The sequence below is a fragment of the Aulonocara sp. 'chitande type north' Nkhata Bay genome, linkage group LG14 (assembly GCF_057382095.1).
Source record: "Aulonocara sp. 'chitande type north' Nkhata Bay isolate Kocher_YH1m ecotype deep benthic linkage group LG14, A_spYH_male_GT1.1, whole genome shotgun sequence".
NCBI lineage: Eukaryota > Metazoa > Chordata > Actinopteri > Cichliformes > Cichlidae > Aulonocara > Aulonocara sp. 'chitande type north' Nkhata Bay.
Window position 1 is genome coordinate 13,184,644 of NC_141357.1, and position 18,427 is coordinate 13,203,070.

General features: G+C 42.2%; 1 protein-coding gene across 4 annotated transcripts in view; it reads left to right on the forward strand.

The window, feature by feature from the left end:
* The window catches only part of sphkap (SPHK1 interactor, AKAP domain containing), a 135,949-nt gene that overhangs the window by 59,307 nt on the left and 58,215 nt on the right, over positions 1–18,427 (forward strand). For 3 of the 4 annotated variants that reach the window (XM_086261038.1, XM_086261042.1, XM_086261041.1), the window contains exon 3: positions 9,822–9,921. In XM_086261038.1, the coding sequence (XP_086117164.1) occupies positions 9,878–9,921 (44 nt within the window). In that variant the 5' untranslated portion in view covers positions 9,822–9,877. Of the gene's footprint in view, positions 1–7,796; positions 7,880–9,821; positions 9,922–18,427 lie in introns of all 4 variants that reach the window. The other variant, XM_086261039.1, reaches the window with a different exon arrangement.

An 18,427-nucleotide genomic window follows, 5' to 3' on the forward strand; every position in this document is an offset into this window, starting at 1 on the left:
TGAGAAAAACTGAAAACATACACAGAAACCTTCAAGGGAGACACAAAATCAATGGCCCAATACAGAAACCTTTTTATTTCACACAGTACATTCACTGCCTGACTGGAAGGCTCAGCACATGGAATCAAACACACACTAGGTTATCAAATATGCAGTATGCATACAGCAGGGGTTAGAAAAATGAGAGGAGGCATGGCATTGAAGAGTGTGATAAAAAAAAAAAAAAGACTGTGCTTGTATTTCCTCCTAAAACTCAGCTTCTCCTTATCTCAACCAGTGAGTCAGTCAGTCAGTATTAAAAAGAATTATTTCTCAGCTCGCTACAGAGGAGTGCACCCTTCATATGCCAGCCGCATGTTAAAGCTGTTAAAACACAAAGCAAACCTGTCATTGTCATGCGTAGATATGTAGGCTTTCTTCCAGAGACAGAAACTGACAAATCACAAAGGGCGAGAGTGTTAGCAGTTCAGTCTGCCAACTCACCAGTAGATCTGGGTCTGTTCTTGAAAGAGAGTAAAAGGTTATTTATTCATTACAATTCTGTATGCATCTTCTGCTAGTTCTGGGATTTGAAATAGGAATCCCCAGACGAAAGAATAAGTAAATTGTGTTTACGTGATTTGTACTTTCTGGCATATTTAAGAGGTTAGAACTTACTGCAAGAACATTTCTACACCAGAAGTGTGATATTTACTGTGTCCCGGTGAATCTGGGAAAAACGTTATGCCCTGCACCCTACATTTTTTTCATCATTCACTAACAATAAAAATAATAAGTATCCAAAGTGAATTGAACAAACATCAGCCTGATATCACCAGTAATTCAATCCAAATCAATTCAATTCAGTTTTATTTACGTAGTGCCAAATCACAAAAGTTGCCTCAAAGAGTTTTATATTGTAAGTTAAAGACCCTACACTAATACAAAGACAACAGATTTATGTGTTTAAGTTCAGCTAGTTTCACTTGATATTTTTTCCTCTGGTTGCATTCACTGAAGTGGTTCCTCACCCCACCAGTGGGCCCTGCCGCACAGTTTGAGAAATAATCTTCTATCCCAAAAGCCTTTTTTGGATATGTGCAGTCCTGTGTAAAAGTTTTGAGCTGCTATTTCTTTATATCTAGCTTGCAAAGTGTCTATTGATGTATTGAAACATGTGCAAACGTACACGGAAATACAGTATACAAGGTAACCAGAGCTTGTACATTTCTAACGAGCCTGAAAGTCAAGATTTGGTGTGACCATCTTTATTCTTCAACACATCCTGAACTGTCCAAGGCAAGCCTTCTTCTGCTTTACAATATAAAGAGCCTCAAGGTGAAAGCTGTGATTTGACACTATATAAATAAAATTGAAGCTCCTCTTTGGATGTTGGCTGCCTTTTGTTCTGTTCTCTGTCATGACGATCCCACTCTGCTTCAGTAAAGTTGCGGTCCAGGCTCTGGGGAGGCCCATCCATTACTGATAGTTCTTTATTGTGCATTTATTTACTGCAAAGTCTGAAACTCTGGCTCCTTGGCGCAAAACATAAAGACATGAGGGGTGGCTCAAGACCTGTGCACAGTACTCTCTATACATGTACATCAACCTGTTTTTAATGTAATGAAGCATGAACTGCATCGTCTATGAAATGGTGCCATTTGTGGGAACCAAAAGTAACTTCAGGGAATTCCTCTGTTTCTTTGAAACTTTTTCTGGGTCTTGTTACCTCAAGTAACTCTGTAAATATCTGGCCATTTACAACTAGTCTATATTCCACACCAATGCACATGCCAGCCAGAAGCAGCAGTGTCTGTGGGCAAAGCAAGCACACACTCTGTGGACCATGGTAATGGGTTGAAAATGTCAGTGCATCTGTCCGTGCCCTCTACCTATCCTTCCCTCAAGCGTCTTCCATCCTTCTACTTTCCTTTTTGCTTTTCCATCGGGTGCTGTTGAAGGCAGAAAGTGTACCGCAGCTCTAAACTCACCATTCCTTGACCTCAGTTGTCACATTTCTTGTTTTTTCTTTTCTTGGCCATGATAGGTTCATTTATCATTCTGTCTGGCAGGCTCGCTACTTATCTATATCCTTCATTTAGTGTATACTTTATTGGTTTATTTTCAATTTTGTCACTTATGGCAGTGTCCTATTTTTCAGTCGCTCTGCAGCTCCGAGGCCAATAGTGAGTCTTTGACAAAGCATTGATGGGAGACTGAGGATTTCCCTACAAATTCTTTCTGTCGCTCACGCATTTGTACAGCAGACCATGACAACATGCGGACACATACACCGGCAGGCTATACGGCATGTAGGTTATTCCACCTCATGACTCATTTGCGTGTCACCACTTCTCCACCCCCATGCCTTCATGCCGGAGCTCCTTTTTCACTTACTGACAACCTGTGAAGCGAGAGGCCTGATTTCAGCCTGCGATCCACAGGAAGCTGCTCAACGAGTAGTTAAGGAAAGAATGGCTGCCACAGAATTCAAGTATGAGAAACATGAAAGGTCACTGATTTAAAAGCTTCAGCCAAATAAGCAATTTGGAAAAGTTGTAGTGCGTGTGATTTCTGCACAGTTAAATTCATATTTTTTACTAAACTCCAGCTGAGTAATTTCCTGTTGTTTAGTAATTCCTGTTTTTCTGCCAATCACAAACAATGACTCAGCTGCCAAATTACCTTTGCAAGCTTTGTACTCGAGCTGTTTTTTGACTCACCTGTGATTCCTTGTGTAAGATATTTGCCTGTGACCTATTTTTTGATTTTCTTCAGGTTTTTGCCTTTCTGTCTGCGCTGGTTGCCTTGCCAGCATCCTTTGTTAAACGTTTACTCAATTTCTTCTGTTTTTTGGTGTGATCAAAGGGCTTCTCCAGAATCTGAGTTTGCTCAGTGGAATTGAATTCAGCCATTTTAATATGGATTTTTACAAATTTGAGCCAGGCGGCACACATGATTTTCTGTTCCAATCTTTTGAAATATTCAAACTACTGTAGCCTGATTTTGCCTCAGTTTTAATAATCTGTAAATCAAAGCATGACATGAAAGTCACGACTGTTTCTGTCTAAGCGAAATTACAAGTTTATAGCGGTTTGCCTCAATAGTTGCTTTTGAATGATATATTAGTTTATGCTCATACAGTTTGAATTTAAATTTGCTTTGAGGTTCTTTCAAAAGTTTAAATTACCGCTGTGCCAGCCTTTGGAGCAGGTCAGCCACTAATCTGAAGGTCGGTGGTTCGATCCCAGGCTGCATCCTGGCTGCATGCCAAATATCCTTGGGCAAGATACTAACCCCGTGTTTGCCTACTGGTGGTGGTCAGAGGGCCCGGTGGCGCCTGTGTCCGGCAGCCTCGCCTCTGTCAGTGCGCCCCAGGGCAGCTGTGGCTACAATGTAGCTTGCTATCGCCAGTGTGTGAATGTGTGTGTGGATGGGTGGATGACTGAATGTAGTGTAAAGCGCTTTGGGGTCCTATGGACTAGAAAAGCGCTATACAAATGCAGGCCATTTACCATTTGGACCAAGTCTGCAGTGATGATGGAGAGGAAGTGCAGGTGAGACTGTCATAATATGCATTGTCTTTCTGCAGGGGGGCATAGCATTTGAATATTAGTTACACTGAAGCATATGCATATTTAGAAAGCAGTCTTTAGTCTTTCTCCCAACTTTTGAGTCTTCTCTACGGTGGCCCTGAGAGGCCAAACAGACAGCAACTTAAGAAAACACCACCAATAAGAAAAAAGCACACAAAACACAACGGAAATAGGAAAAAACGACAACGGAAATAGGAAAAAACAGATTTCCAAAAGCACAAGGGAAGTGTTTCTGGGGAGACAATAACCCGCCGGACCAGTTGCAGGAACCAAAATATGCTAAGAATTGCTCTGGGATACGCTTAAAAGAAGTGGAGGATCTATCAGTTTTGTGAGGAAAGAAAAGATGAGAGGTAAGTGTGTTAGTCTAACTATTAGCCTAAAAATCCGTCACCAGTATTATATGAATCATGAAAACAAGCCTACCATGTTTTGGGTTCCTGCAAGTGGTCCGTCGGGTTATTGTCTCCCCAGAAACACTTCCTTTGTGCTTTTGGAAATCTGTTTTTTCCTATTTCCGTTGTCGTCTTTCCTGTTTCTGTTGTGTTTTGTGTGCTTTTGCAGCGTTTTTCTTATTGCTGGTGTTTTCTTAAGTTGCAGTTTGTTTGGCCTCTCAGAGCCACCGTACTTCTCTCTACTATTCTATAATAGTATCTGGTGCAAACTCAACTTAAAGAAACTTGAATAGAGGGATCTTTGATGCTCTGAATCTCTGCCCCGACCACATTATCTGTGTTCTTTCTTGGTCTCAGGACCTTACAAATAACAGAGAGTAGGTCTGCTCAGTGCCTGCTGCTGCTGATATGTCAGGGGCTTCCATGTCAAACTACTTGAAAGCTCAGTTGTCTATTTCCACAGCCTCTGCTTTTTTCTGCTCCCATCAAGTCACAAACAGGAGAGTCACTAATCCAGAACTTTAATCAAAGGGCTAGAAAAAAACAGGGTACTCTATCTCGCAGGTGCTATCGGCAGACCTGGCACCACACTGAAGCCCAACTAGGACAAAAACTGCCAGAAGGATTGCGTGGTGGATTCAGTGACGCTGAGCTGCCATCCTGATTTCTCAGAGCCTGTTGAGAAAGCAGAGCAAGAGATGCTCATCAAAGTCACAGTGCTCCCTGGTCCCACTCACTCCAAGTCTCCTCCTTCCTCCTCTCCAGTCACTCTGACATCATTCTTAATATTCTTAATATTATGTCTGTTCCCCACACTAGGATAATCCTCACAGTGTGTAATAAATGATCATAACAAAGTCCGCTATGACTTTGCGGTTAGCATTTAGTGATGATGTCCCATGTGGAAAGTGCCAGCGATTGTTCCCTTGGCATGTTTAAGCAAATGCTAGTATGCTGTTTGCAATGGCTTTGTTTTTCTCAGCATGAATTAGATGTGTTGTTGCACCACTGCGATATAGCACCTGAGACAGAGTGAGGGTGTCACAGCTGTGATGTGTGAAAACACATGAAATTATAAAAACATGTGTCTGTACTGTGGGAAAAGCTTTGACAGTAAAATGACTCATTAACCTAGGCACCCCATGACATTTACCTTGGGTTAAAAAGAGGCTTTGTTATATATTAATGTGCATTTCCTATGAGACAGTAATATTATATCATATTAATCCTTAACCTGTATAATATTTCTATTTTTATTTGTATTTTTAAATCTTTTGTATATTATTCTATTGGAACATTTAACCATCTATTTTATGCAACTTGTAGCTTTCATTATCTAGGCCTTAAATCTTATAGAATAACAACAACAGTGTAATCTGAGCATCAACTTTATGTAACTGGATATCAAATGAAGTCCCCTAATGTTATCCCCAGAGTAGGCCCTGCTATTTGTGTTGGTAATGTCTATGCAGTGGAGACCAAGGGCAGGTTCTTCATTAGTGTTTCATTAGAAAAATCACACGGCCCACCACCAAACAAAAATGTCACAAAAGCATATTGATAACTTTTCCTCTTCCACCAGGTGTAGCAGAATTGGTTCAGTTTGTCCCCAGTGCACCCTTTTTGCTTTCGTCTGACCACTACTCATGCTAGGGCCTCATCTAGGTCAGGATTTTGTCCAGGACCAGTTCAGATTGACTACTTTTTCTTTTCAAATATTTATTTATTGCTATTGTTTATTGCTGCGTCGTCTCACAGCATGACTATTACGTCATTTCTTCTTCGTCTTCTTCTGTTTTACTGGCAGTTAGCAACCCATTTAATTAGAGCAGGTAGTTGTACTGCCCTCTAGTGGAAGAGGATGTCATTGTTCTGCCCGTAACTCACGCCGATTGCTGAGAGTACTAATCAGGTGGAACCAGATAATCTTCCACGGCACACCTGATCTTTTCTCACATCACAGCTACGTGCTGTGGCACAGTGGTTGGGAAGCACTGCACCATACCATACCAAATATGCATCAGGCAGACCTCCAGGTTTTAAACAAATCCCCAGGTTATCAGAGGTTATTTGGAAGAACAATAAAGGTAAAAAGTGAATATTTGCCAATTTGACCCCATAGTTGTCAAAAAGTGCCGTTTTCCTACAGTATGAAATTATCAGTGTTAAAATTGCTTTAGGCGGTGGTTTGAAAAAGCATTGTTGCTGATGGTTGATTGTTTGTCGGGATTCCAGGCTCCAGATGCCTCCAGAAAAAAGAAGGAAAAGGAAGGTAAAAAAGTGTGATTCTCAAAAGGTGTTCTCAATTAGCACGCAACGGAAATGTAGACATACAATCAACTGAGCACATACAGCATGCTTTGAAATTTATTAGCATTTAGTAACAGTGTTAACAATAGTAATAGTAGTAGTAGTCCAGTAATCTGAGTGTAAACTTTATATTTAGAACCAGTTGTTGTTGTTTTGAGAAAGTTTAAAGTTTAAGTCTTCAGTAGCAGAAAGAGGTGACCTGCCAGGCAAAACAGGTCCCGAATCCTAGATCATTGATTATTGCAATAAAAGGTTAGGCTCAATTTGTTTAGGTAATCAAGTCATTAGGCAAGCTGTCAATCATATTCAGTGACAGGTATGTTGATAAATAAACTATATATGGACCAAAGTGTGAACCACCTACACATTACATATAGAGGAGCTGGTCAGCCATGAGAACCCAAACCACGAAGCTCCTGGTGTACAGTTTTTGTGCTGATGTTAATGCCAGATGAAGTTTGGTACTGCAGTTATAGAGAAAGCAGAGCTTTGGAAACTCTGTGTCTGGGTTGCTGTGGTTGCTAAACACTTTTGAATTTACAGCATTATATCATATATTTTTGTAAAGGCAGGCTGGGTGGCTAGGTGCTTAATTTGTATACATGTGTGGTAACTCGAAGATAACTGGATAAAAAACATCTGAATTCAAAGATTAAGAGCTGTGGGTCAAAATTATTCTCCATGTAGTGTATTTGTTGTTAGTAACTTAAACCACACTCATTCCATAGTTGGTTTGTATCTTTACAAACTTCATATAAACCCACCTTAGAACTCTGCAGTAATGGAAGGTGATCAGACAGTAACACTGCACTTTCCCTGCACTCCTGTCGGGTTTTTGCTTGGACTTGGACTCTATTCACCTCTGTTCACCCGTTTGTTTATTCCGTTTTGTTGTTGCCGTGCAATGGCTTTCCAGAGTCATCTCCAGACAGACTGATGGGGAAAGAGAGAACACGGGGTAATAAAATGTTCCTTTGCAATTTATTTTCTTTTTTATGTTCTTCTATATTCCTTCCCCAAACCCTTTAAGTGCTTGTGGACACTGGACAAGATCAAAAGAGTAGCCATCAAAGCAAGATTGCTTCACTTGATGTTTATCTCCACACTTAGAAGAAGCATTTTGAATTAGCCATCACTCTCTGCCTTTGGGACCTTACGCACCTCTTAGGAAAAAAAAAGTCTCTTTCTGTGCGATAGCATTGCTTGGAGCTTGCCTCTTCATTTCGATCAAAGGAGGAAGAAAGACTACCATCAAAAAGGTTATGTCAGCCTGAGAATTTCTGGTAGCCTAATGCAAAGTCTTTCAAATCAATAAGACATCAAAGCTGTCTCCTGGATTAACCCCCACCATGTTTTCTTCTGTTAAAGAAGCGTTATTGTCTTGTATTGATGCACAGAGGTTGATGGAAAAAGTGAAATTAAAGAGGACATGGCGTGCAGATCATTTATTTCCTCTCTAGCTGCGCATAGACCGTACAGTACCAATCTAATGTGTTTCTTTTCTCTGTGCTTGCAGAGCCTGAAGATGCCAATCAGGGCCCACCTGTCTGGCCACTGATTGTCTTGTCTGATGAGCCAGAGATGTTTGTTATAAGCATGGTGTGTTTCAGCAGAAGGGTTTTGCTGTCATGTAATATGAAGCCATCCTGTAGTTTAACTAACAAAAATAAAAGTATATGTAGCCTTTAGAAAGGAAGAATGTGATTCTCTGATGATTAGACTAAAGAATTCAGTACTGAGTCATTTGAAGGATCAGAGGAAATTATGTCTGCTTTTTGTGTTCAAAACTTTACAGAATGTTGTTGGAGTACCTGCCCCCAAAATTTCTGTGCGGTAAATTGAAAAGAATTTTATCTTGGAATATGGAACATCTAAGCTCAAGGCTAAAAGACTACAAGTCTTAAAATAAGATTTTGTTACTGTTCATTCTTTAAGATATGACTTAATCATGCCAATTACTATTGTACCTCAAAGCTAGATACAGTACACGATTCCTAGCCTACGAAAAATACTGTATATTAAAGCACACTTTGAGTAAAAAAGCCTTTAATTTGCTCAGAGATTTACACTCATCAAGGCATGGGATGAATTTTGAGCTTTAAATGATTTCTTTGAACTGTTCTTTTTCCAGCGTGGAATGATTGTACATCATATTGTACCTTAATCACTGTAAAAAAATAGTAATAGGGCACAAGTTTACAAAAGTATACATGCAGACTAAAACGTACACGTTGTATACATCGAAAAAGCAGTTCAAAGAAATCATTAAAAGCCACAAACGTGTAAATCAAGTTTGAGAATAGAGCAACTTTAAGCTATCTTTAGTATTGCAAGGTTGCATGTGAGTGCATGTAATTTTAACATAATCTGAATGTAATTTGTCTGTGCTCTAGGTTAAACCGAGTGGTTACACTTTTGTTGGCTAATTCTATTAAATAAATGAATGAATAAATAAATAACTGCCAGAAAGCAGTAAAATGCTGCAAACAGTCTTTTTGTCTCAATTAGTATTTTTGACCAAACTGTTTTTTTCCCACTCACTGGCTTTTTGAACCAAGCTGGTTTGATATCTTTATTAATCAAGAGGATGTAGCCTTATCGTAATAGGATAAGCAATTAATGTGTGTTTGTGTGTGTGAGATTAAAGTGAACATCAACACGAGCTTAATGACTTCATTTCTTTTCTACTCAGACCTCATTAAAATGCCCAATAACTTCATTAATTGGTGCCAAAACCTCATTACAATCCTCCAAGACCTCATCATAGCACTAGGACAACAGTGCTATGTGACTATCATTTCAAATTAATAACTCAATCAGAAGTCACTGTACCTTCTTGTCTATAGATTACAGTGGGTTAAACATAAACACGGAAAAAAAGTAGTTGCAACAAAAGTTGATAAGCCAGTTTTAATATCAGGAAACGTATCCCTGTTACTTTATCACTTTCATCATTATCAGCAATGCTAAAAATTGTGAGGTCATTACCTTCCTTTTGACAACAATGTGCAAATTTTGTTTAACAATTCTCACAAATAGGCTCTCAATTTTAAACATCGTCAACTAATTAAAATGTTGGAACACAAGAAAAGTGAAAAATTAGCAAAAACAATGCTTTATTACTTAATACCTTAATATGTGTTGAGACACAATAAAGAAACTAGCCTGAAACAAGAACTTTTACATTAAAAGTAAAACATTTGATCCGTTGGCTGTATAGTTTTGATATTTTTTCCAATGTTTAATGATGTAACTCTATAATATTTTAGTTTTACTTTGTCTTGCTTGCTTGGATTACGGCATTAAATAGATTTTTTTTAGCTGATATTGAGTGATTTGATTTCACATGTATTCCTGCAGCTTTGTTTTTAGTCTTTCCTTAATTGCATGTGGGCATGAACAGTGGCTATGTGGGCCTGCAGGACAAACGTGGCATCAAAGAAAGGCAGCCATCTGTTCATACCTTCTGACACCAATTGCGTGGTTGTATATGTGCTTGTATAAACTCGTCTAACCATTCAAGTGTCTTTGTGTGTTTCAGGTGCAGAACCTGGAAATTAAGAAATTTGGAAAAGAAAAACAAGAATAAGACTGAAGATGTTGTCGGCTTTCGTTGCTGTGCTTCGGACCTTCACTGAGCTGTAAGACCATTGCTTTCTGCTTTTCTTGGTTTCCTGCATGAACCATACGGTCCAGTTACTGTTCAGTCTTTTAAGTGTTTGAACAATATCCATTTTTATATTTTTGTCTCTGTGCAGCACCTTCTTAGCTTTAATCCGAGAGTTTGAATATTCAGGAATTAAACAAATCCTAGAAAGCCCCCCCATTTTCATAGGCTTAAAAGTAATTGGACAAACAGGCCTAATTTTAAATATACTACTTTTAATACTTGTGTGGAAATCTTTCTCAAACAATAACAGCCTGAAATCTAGAACCAAATGGATGTCACCAAATGCTATGATTTGCCATGAGGGGCTTCAATTCAATACAGTTCATTTCAGTTTTATTAATATAGCATTTAATCACAACAATTGCCTTAAAGCGGTTTGCAAGGTGAGGTAAATACTCTACAATAATATAAACGATACTGATATCCAGCAAAATGAGGTTTCCAGCCTCTAATTTAATAGATGGCTAATGCAGGTAATTAGTAATACTTAAACTTCTATCATTAACTTGTGGCCCGTCAATTTTTCACATGTTAAGCTGCTAGTGAGGGGAAGGGCTTTGTGCCTGCTGTTTGCAGCTATGAAGAATTGTTGTTGTTGATACAGTTATAAATGTGTAGCAATCTAATCCAAGAGTAGTTTTAGTATTTATTGTCAGTATCAAAGTGACAATTTTCAGTAACATAGGCAGCAAAGGGTACCCACCATGGTACCCACATGTCACCGTTTGTAGTGGCCAAAAAAAAAAACTACCTTAATTTGCTGCTTGTTTGTTGAACTTCAGTAACTGAAAACCATGATCTATTGGCCTGAGATCAGGTGACAGACCTAGCTATTGAAGAATATCCCATCTCTTCACCTTGAAAAACTCTTAGGTTGATGTTAGAGTATGCTTTGAGTCATCAGTCATATCCACTGGCAGCCACGATGTTTGACAGATGATGTGGTTTCTTCTTCTTCCTGCATTTCTCTTCCTATCACTCTGGTACAAGTTAACCTTGGCTTCATCTGTCTAAAAATTGTTGTGAAGGTTCTTAGTTATGATTTCTGGCAAAGTCTAACCTGGACTTCTTAGTCTTGAGTGTAACCTGTGGTTCCCACCATACTGTAAACCTTCTGTATTTCCATCTCATAGCCATCTCATAACTGTAGACTATGAAAATGACACAACTGCCTCCTGAAGTCTTCTTAACTTGTTTACTTGTTGGGAAACTGTTTTTCTGTCATCATCCATTTAAGTCATCTTCTGTGGTCTTTAAGGTCTTTTTGGTGTTGCTGACCTGATTGTTCACTCCTAAAACTTTTTCTCTGTCTCTCTGAAAGGTTTATTTTTTTTATTTTTATTTTTTTCCAGCCTAATGACAGCCTCCTTCACTTGCATTGGCATTTTTTTTAGACCTCACATTTAGAGATGGGTTCTCTGGCACTAAACAGCTGCCTCAGTTTTAAACTTGGCGTCAGTTTGCTGTTTTTGTTGTGAAATAATGAGGGAACATCCCTCACTTGGCAGGCATTGTCAAATTACTTTTGAACCTCTGAAAACAGGGGCCATGTATAAATATGGCTGTAATTCCCAAACAGTTAATAAAAAGGTTTTTGCTAAACTTCTTAAATTACAGCTGCAAGTCTGTCACATCTGGATTTTTGATCTACGGTCTACTGTTGTGGTGTGCAGTGTCAAAAGCACAGAAATAAATGTGATTTATGCAGCTTGTCTGTGGTTCTGTGGAGAGGTAGTTGCTTTGCTGCTGTTAGGTATCCATATATACGTTTTTTGTTTAAACTCAGGCAGTAAAAGGCTCCTACAATAACTCAGGCATTTTGTCTCTCTTCCACGCGGGGGCACGCTTTTTTTTGTTGTTGCTCCACCTCATTGACATCTTTCTTCATTCTGCGTGTGATTACAACACTTAATTGCTTCAGTTTATCATCCGGGCCCGAGCCGGTGTTTCCCCAGGGACTTTGGTTAGGGAGACAGAGCGAGGGGAAAATGAAAAGCCAAGCACTTACATGCACTGGGAGGGCCGAGGCACATCGCTGGTCATAAAGCACTAATGGACACCAATTAATCCCATGCAAACGTACACCTATCTGGAACAACCCTGACATATTACAAAACAATAATATGATAAACTTTTCAGATTGGAGTGATAAAGGAATCAAATATTTAGAACATATACTAGAAGGAACAGAATTTATTTCATTTGACGGACTAGTTACACAATATGGGATCAACAAGAAAAGATTTTTAGAATATCAACAAATTAAATCCATAGTAAAAAAGAAATTTAAACCGGGTCAAGTTGAACTACAAACACCACCAAGTGTGGTTCAATTTCTTACTCTTAAACCCCCCAAATTACTATCCAAAATATACAGAATGCTTTCTAAAACAGATGAATCAATATCACTTCCTATTGCAAAATGGGAAGCGGATTTATCAGTTAACTTAGACCTAAACTTCTGGTCTCAGATTTGCTTAAAAACCTTTCATCTAATTAGAAATCCCAGTCTTCAATTAATTCAATACAAAATATTACATAGAGTGCACTATACAGGTCATCGGATGTTCAAGATGGGCTTTACGTCTACCAACAACTGCTCACACTGCCAAACCAATTCACCGGACAATTATATCCACGCTCTTTGGTTCTGTCCACCAGTTCAGAAGTTTTGGCGCGAGATATGTGAAGACTTATCAAAGTGTCTGAAATGTAACATTCCAACCTCCCCCTTAGTGTGTTTGTTGGGCAGCTTAGATAATGTCACTTCAGAAAAGAATATCGCCCATATGGTTTTCACTGCCCTATGCATAGCCAAGAAAACAGTCCTCATGAACTGGAAAAATAAAAACAATCTTAATTCTAACCAATATAGAAATTATCTATTAGATTACATTAGTCTTGATACAGCCTCTGCCACCACATCAGATCAATTGCTCTGGGCTCCTTTGATCAGCTCCATCACCTAGTGGGGGTGGGGGGTCATAGTTTGGTCCCGCCTTCACTGTTGTGATTGGTGTGGGGGTAGGGACAGGCTTAGGGCGTCGGGGGGTTCCCCGGAGGCATCTTCCTTGGGGGGCTCAACCCGGGGTAGCGGTCATGTCCGGTTAGGGGCTCTGTTGGCTCTCCGGTGACTGTTTCCTCGCGGTTGCGTGCAGCGGGGCTAGGGGAGGGTCTGTGCTGATGGACGTGGGTTACTGACCTGGTAGCCTGGCTGCCCCTGGGTGGGTCCGGGATGGGCGTGAGGTTCTGGGGGCGCTCCGTCTCTGGGCTGGGACCCGGACCGGGCCTCGGGGGCTTGGGTCCTGGTTGGTGTGTTGCCGGGGTTGTGGGCGGGTGGGTGCATGGGGGCCCAGCCCTGGAGCAGGGTGCCGCCGGTGCGTCGAGCCACCTGGGGGGCTCTTCAACTGGTGGGGGAGATTGTCACATCTTGCAGGAGCTTTCCTCTCCTCAGGAGCTGCCTCTGCAGGAGGGGGAGATACAGGAGAGGTGGAGGAAGATCTCAGCCTGGGTGTTTATTGTCTTATGTAGTCTGGAAGATGAGTGGATGGTGGGGTGGGTGCAGTTTTCTCTGTGGTGGGGTTGGGTGGACTGTCCCAGGCTCTGTGGGGCCGGGCGGCGCTGCTGCACTGGGCCCGGTCTGGATGGGCCTGGGCCCCCTTTCCCTGGCGGGTCACGGAGTATGGGGGTGCCTCCTGGGGTCAGCGGGGGAGCTGGCCCCAGGGAGGGGTCACTTGCCCCTCCCTTCCTTCCCTCCCCATCTCCAGCTGCCTCCCTCTTCCCGCTCCACCACAACCACCCACACATGCAGGGCCTTGGAGTAGGGGTATGTCACCAGGGTGCAGAGGAGGCTACCCCCCCCCCACGGAGTCCAAAGTACCATCAGGGTGTACACCTCACCCCTGGCATCGTTGCCCACCTCTCAATTTTAAATACACGTAGACATTGAGGGCTAGCAGGAGGGACCATGCGCTTACCTGCTGCTCTCTGGCAGGTAGCTCCAAGCCCTCCTGGGTTTTAAATGCACCTTAGAACACACATGCATCAACATTACAATGAGCGGGTGGAGGGAGGTTTGGAGTCTTCTCTCACCCCCGTTCTCTGCGACCTGCTGGAGCAGGGGGGCTAGGACTAGGAGGAGGAGTTGGCCGTCCGACTGCGGTCTGGAGTGTGGAGCCTTCCTACTGCTGCGGAGTCGGGGCGGTCTGCCTCTCCCCACCGCAGGGAAAAGGGAAACACCACCTGGGTCTGGGTGCAGTTCCCCCCTCCAGGGGCGGGGGCACCTAGACCCGGTTTGTAGAGTACGCTTGGGGAGTGTGATCGTGTGTACAACGTCTCTTCATGTCTGTCTCCACGTTGGTTGAGTGTGGAGTAAGTGCATATGAGAGCATGAGGGTGGGAATGGATGTTTGTATCTGTGTGTGCCTGTATTTCTGTGTCTATATGTCAGGTTGGGTGTCAGGCGCCACCTCTCTGGGGACATCTCAGGCCCTCCAAGGTTTGGAGGCCTATCTCCCCCTACCACCACTTCCCCTGCCAGTGGCGGACTCCCTCAGACATCGGTGCGTTGGTGGTTCTTTGTGTCCGGAGATGGGCGTCCAGGTACACACCGGCTCACTCCTTGGCGGCCGCTTATCGGGGCCTGGAGCCTGGGGCTCGCTCGGGCCACTTCGGAGGTGGGGTGCCCCCGGCCTCTCGGCCTGGGGCTCGGTCACTCAGGCGCAGCTGGCTGCCGGCGGAGCTCACGGGCGCGTCACTGCAACTCCCCCTGGCTTCTGCTCCGCGGCTGCTGAGTGAGCCCTCATCTGGGACTCTCCTCAGCTCTTTCTGGGACAGTGGCGCAGCTGCCCCTCTGTTGGTCTTCCTTGGTCTCTTGTGTTCTGGGGGCCTCTGGATGTCTGGAGTTTTGATCTCCTCCATACCTGCTTCATGCCCTGGAGGACGGGGCTGTGGCCCCCCCCACACCCTCTAGCAGATCATTACATGAAGGAACCTTTTAAAAAAAAAACAAACAAGTGCGTCCATGCTCACAGGTGTACACACGGGTGATCACACCCACAAACTACACCCTTTTTGGCTCCTACCTCAAAGCACACTGTGTTCTGTTGATCTTACGTGCTGCACAATAATGTTTAATATTTAGTATTTACTGTCATATTCCCATATATCATTGTGATGTTGTTTATTCTATTACTCTTGTTCTCTTCTGCTTGCTTTCTTTTTTCTTTCTCAGCAGGTGATCCAGGTGATTGATATATGCATTTTTTTTTCTCTGCCCGTTCTGTTGGTTTTTGGTTTTTGCCCTTCTCCCCCGTCCCTCTTCTCAGCTGTTTCTCTTTCCCTCTCTCTTTCTCCCCTTCTTTCCCCCAGTCAAGTCTGTCCCGTATTCATTAAGTGAAAATAAAATAAACAATAAAAGGTGAATCAAATGGACCATTACGGCAAGGCTGGGATGGTCAGTTTGGTAAAGTAATTCTGATTGGCAAAAGAGCCAAACGGGACAGGCAAAAAAAAAAGAAAAAAAAAAAAAAACAACTAATGGACACCAAGCTGCTGAGAGAGCACGGTACTCTGAGATACACCTCATCAACGGCAACAGCAGCGGCGTCTCACCAGTGCGACTTGCATAACAGGTGCCACCAGTCCCTCGTCAGACAGAAAAATAAATGGGACAGATGGTGCTAAGAGAGGGGGTTTGTTTCATGTAATATCAGAGGGATGTGGGGTTTTTTGGTGGTAACTTAACACCAAACAAAAGGACAATGTGCATGGAACAGATTTCCCTGGAATGACATAGCCATCTAGAGTTTAATGTGTCTATAAATAAGAATAGATGAATAAGGATGATAATATTGGGCTGCATGAATGTGTACTGTAGGGCAGAGAAGACAAATGGTAAAGGGCATCAGAAGCACCTGCCTCCGATTATTCTGGCTCAATCAACTGGGACACGCTGAAGTAGAGCAGAAGATAATTGCAGGTCAAACTACACTTTGGGAAAAGAACAACTTGAATGTGTGGGATACATACAGGTGCATGAATGGGATTCATTTGTCATCACTAGTCTTTGTGGGCATACGTTGGGGGCCGCAGAAAATAGACCTGAAGGCTGGTTGGAAAACTAAACTGTTTTGGCTCATGCGCCATGTGGTTTTTCATTCAGGTGAGTGGGCACCATCCAGTGTTATTTATTTCCCATAATGCACCCACAGTGACACTAAATTTTTTGTGTTCAAGATAGTCGGACAGCAGCCCCCAGGCTCAATTATAGAGCACCATTCTTAAAGCAGCTCAAATATCATTTTAAATTTGCTGACAAATGCCAAAATGTCTAACCTGTAAAAGCCTAAACAGCTATTAGATACATGTATTTGATGCAAGATGCATCTTGTCATCTTGGGTCATCTGCTGGGTTCGCAGCCTTTGTGCGCTTTCATAGCGATCTAGCTGAACAGGGAGCCGCTCGAGCTCAGCTGGGATCCTATATTACACGGCACTCCAGCTCCACATTCTAGGAGCTGTCCAAATTGTTTGGGAAAATTGCTACCAGTATTAAAGGCAGCGAGCCTGCTTTACTTTGTTGTAAACATAAAATAGTGTCAAATCAAGAGCTTTCTCCTGCAAGCGTGGCGAGCGGGGCTGCATTTCTTGCGTGGTGTGCAGGTGTGTGGTGCTGTAAACATGTAATCTGTGCTCAGGGGGCCATGTCTGAAGTAGACTAATCAGAGAGAAGATGGGACTTTAACAGCAGGTGTAAATCAGCAATGATTTTCCTTTGTATTTTTTTCCCCCCTCTTTTCTCACCCTCTCTCAGTTTCTCTCTGCGCATGAATGAGCTCACCATTAAGCGAAACAATGCTAATGGATAATGGTCTGTGGCTTCTGTGCTGCCCTCCCTGGGCTCCTTCTCTATGGATTTTAGCTTCCATGTCCTTCGTATCCAATTTCCTATCCATATAGATTGTCCTTCTTTTTGTTGATGATTTAACAAAGGTCAAGAAGTCTCATCATAGCTTGGTTCGTGTCCAATCTCAGGATCACTGCAAGACTGCCATACAGGCTGTGTTTCTCTTAGTTTAACAGACCGACAGAAGGACAGTCATGCTGCGCTCATGTCTACCCTCTAGTGCAAAATGTTTTCTGTAACGGAAAAAGAAAACATTGATTTTTCTGCAGAAGGACACAAAGAGCAACTTTGACTTTTCAAGCCAATGGTGGGAGGTGTGAAAGGCTCAGTTATGAGTGTTGTTCCAACATCACGCCTCTCAGTTTGCCACCAAGGTCAAGGAAACTGTTTGGAAACTGGAGCAACAGATTAAACTCCCTCACCATGATTTGTATGTCTGTAGAGAAGCTGTGATGTCATGCTGAGCAAACAAACAAAAAAAAAGGGTTGACAACCTTTTCACGAGAGGGCTTGAAGAAGAAGAAGAATGAGGTGATGGTTTTACACTTGCTGTCACCATTTCACCATGTCACCATCCTCTGCTAAACTGAACACAGCCGGTCCGTTCATTCGAACGGGTTCAGAGCAGCAGCTCTGAACCCAGAGCTGCAGCGAAGTTCACCTGCAGATAAGGTGAACTTCGCTCAACTTCTGTCCAGATGCAATGTGATAACGTTCCTATTAAAGTGTTATTTTCCGTTTCCGATAGTAGTCTTCCGTTTCACTACTATCACAGGCTGATTCTTTTCAAGAATGTATGTAGATCAGGAGTGTCAAAGATAAGGCCTTGTAGCCGGAATCAGCTGGGTAAAGAGTCCAATCCTGCCCGACTGCATGGCTTGGGTGAAGAATGGCATAGATTTTGGCTTTTTAATGATGTTGTCTTAAGTGTTATAGCATTTGCTACATTCATACTACATCAAAGTACTATTCATTACTAATAGAAAACCAAATGACAGAAAAGTTCCTGTTTTTACTCTACCTACCTTAGAAATATAAAGCAGAGAAAGTTTTTCAGTAAGAAAAATAAACTTTGTTTTATAATTACAAGACAGTCTGGGCAACGAGCTACAATAACCTTTTCTGCACTTTATACTTTTTTTCCCTTCCAGTTCATGCCCAGTTATGTAGCACCAAATCACAACAAGAGTTGCCTCAAGGTACTTTATATTGTACGGTAAACATCCTACAATAATACAAAGAAAACTCCAACAATCAGATGACCCCCTATAAACAAGGACTTTAACAGGAAGAAACCTCTGGGAGAACCAGGCTCAGGGAGGACGGTTCTGCTGTGACTGGTTGGGGGTGAGGGCAGGAAGTCAGGACAAAAGACATGCTGTGGAAGAGAGACAGAGATTAATAACAAGTATGATTAAATGCAGAGTGGTGTTTAAACACATAGTGAGTGAAGAAGAAACACTCATTGCATCATGGGAAGCCCCGCAGCAGTCTAGGCCCATTGCAGCAAAACTAAGGGAGGATTCAGGTCACCTAATCCAGGCCTAACTATATGCCTTTAAAAAAGGGA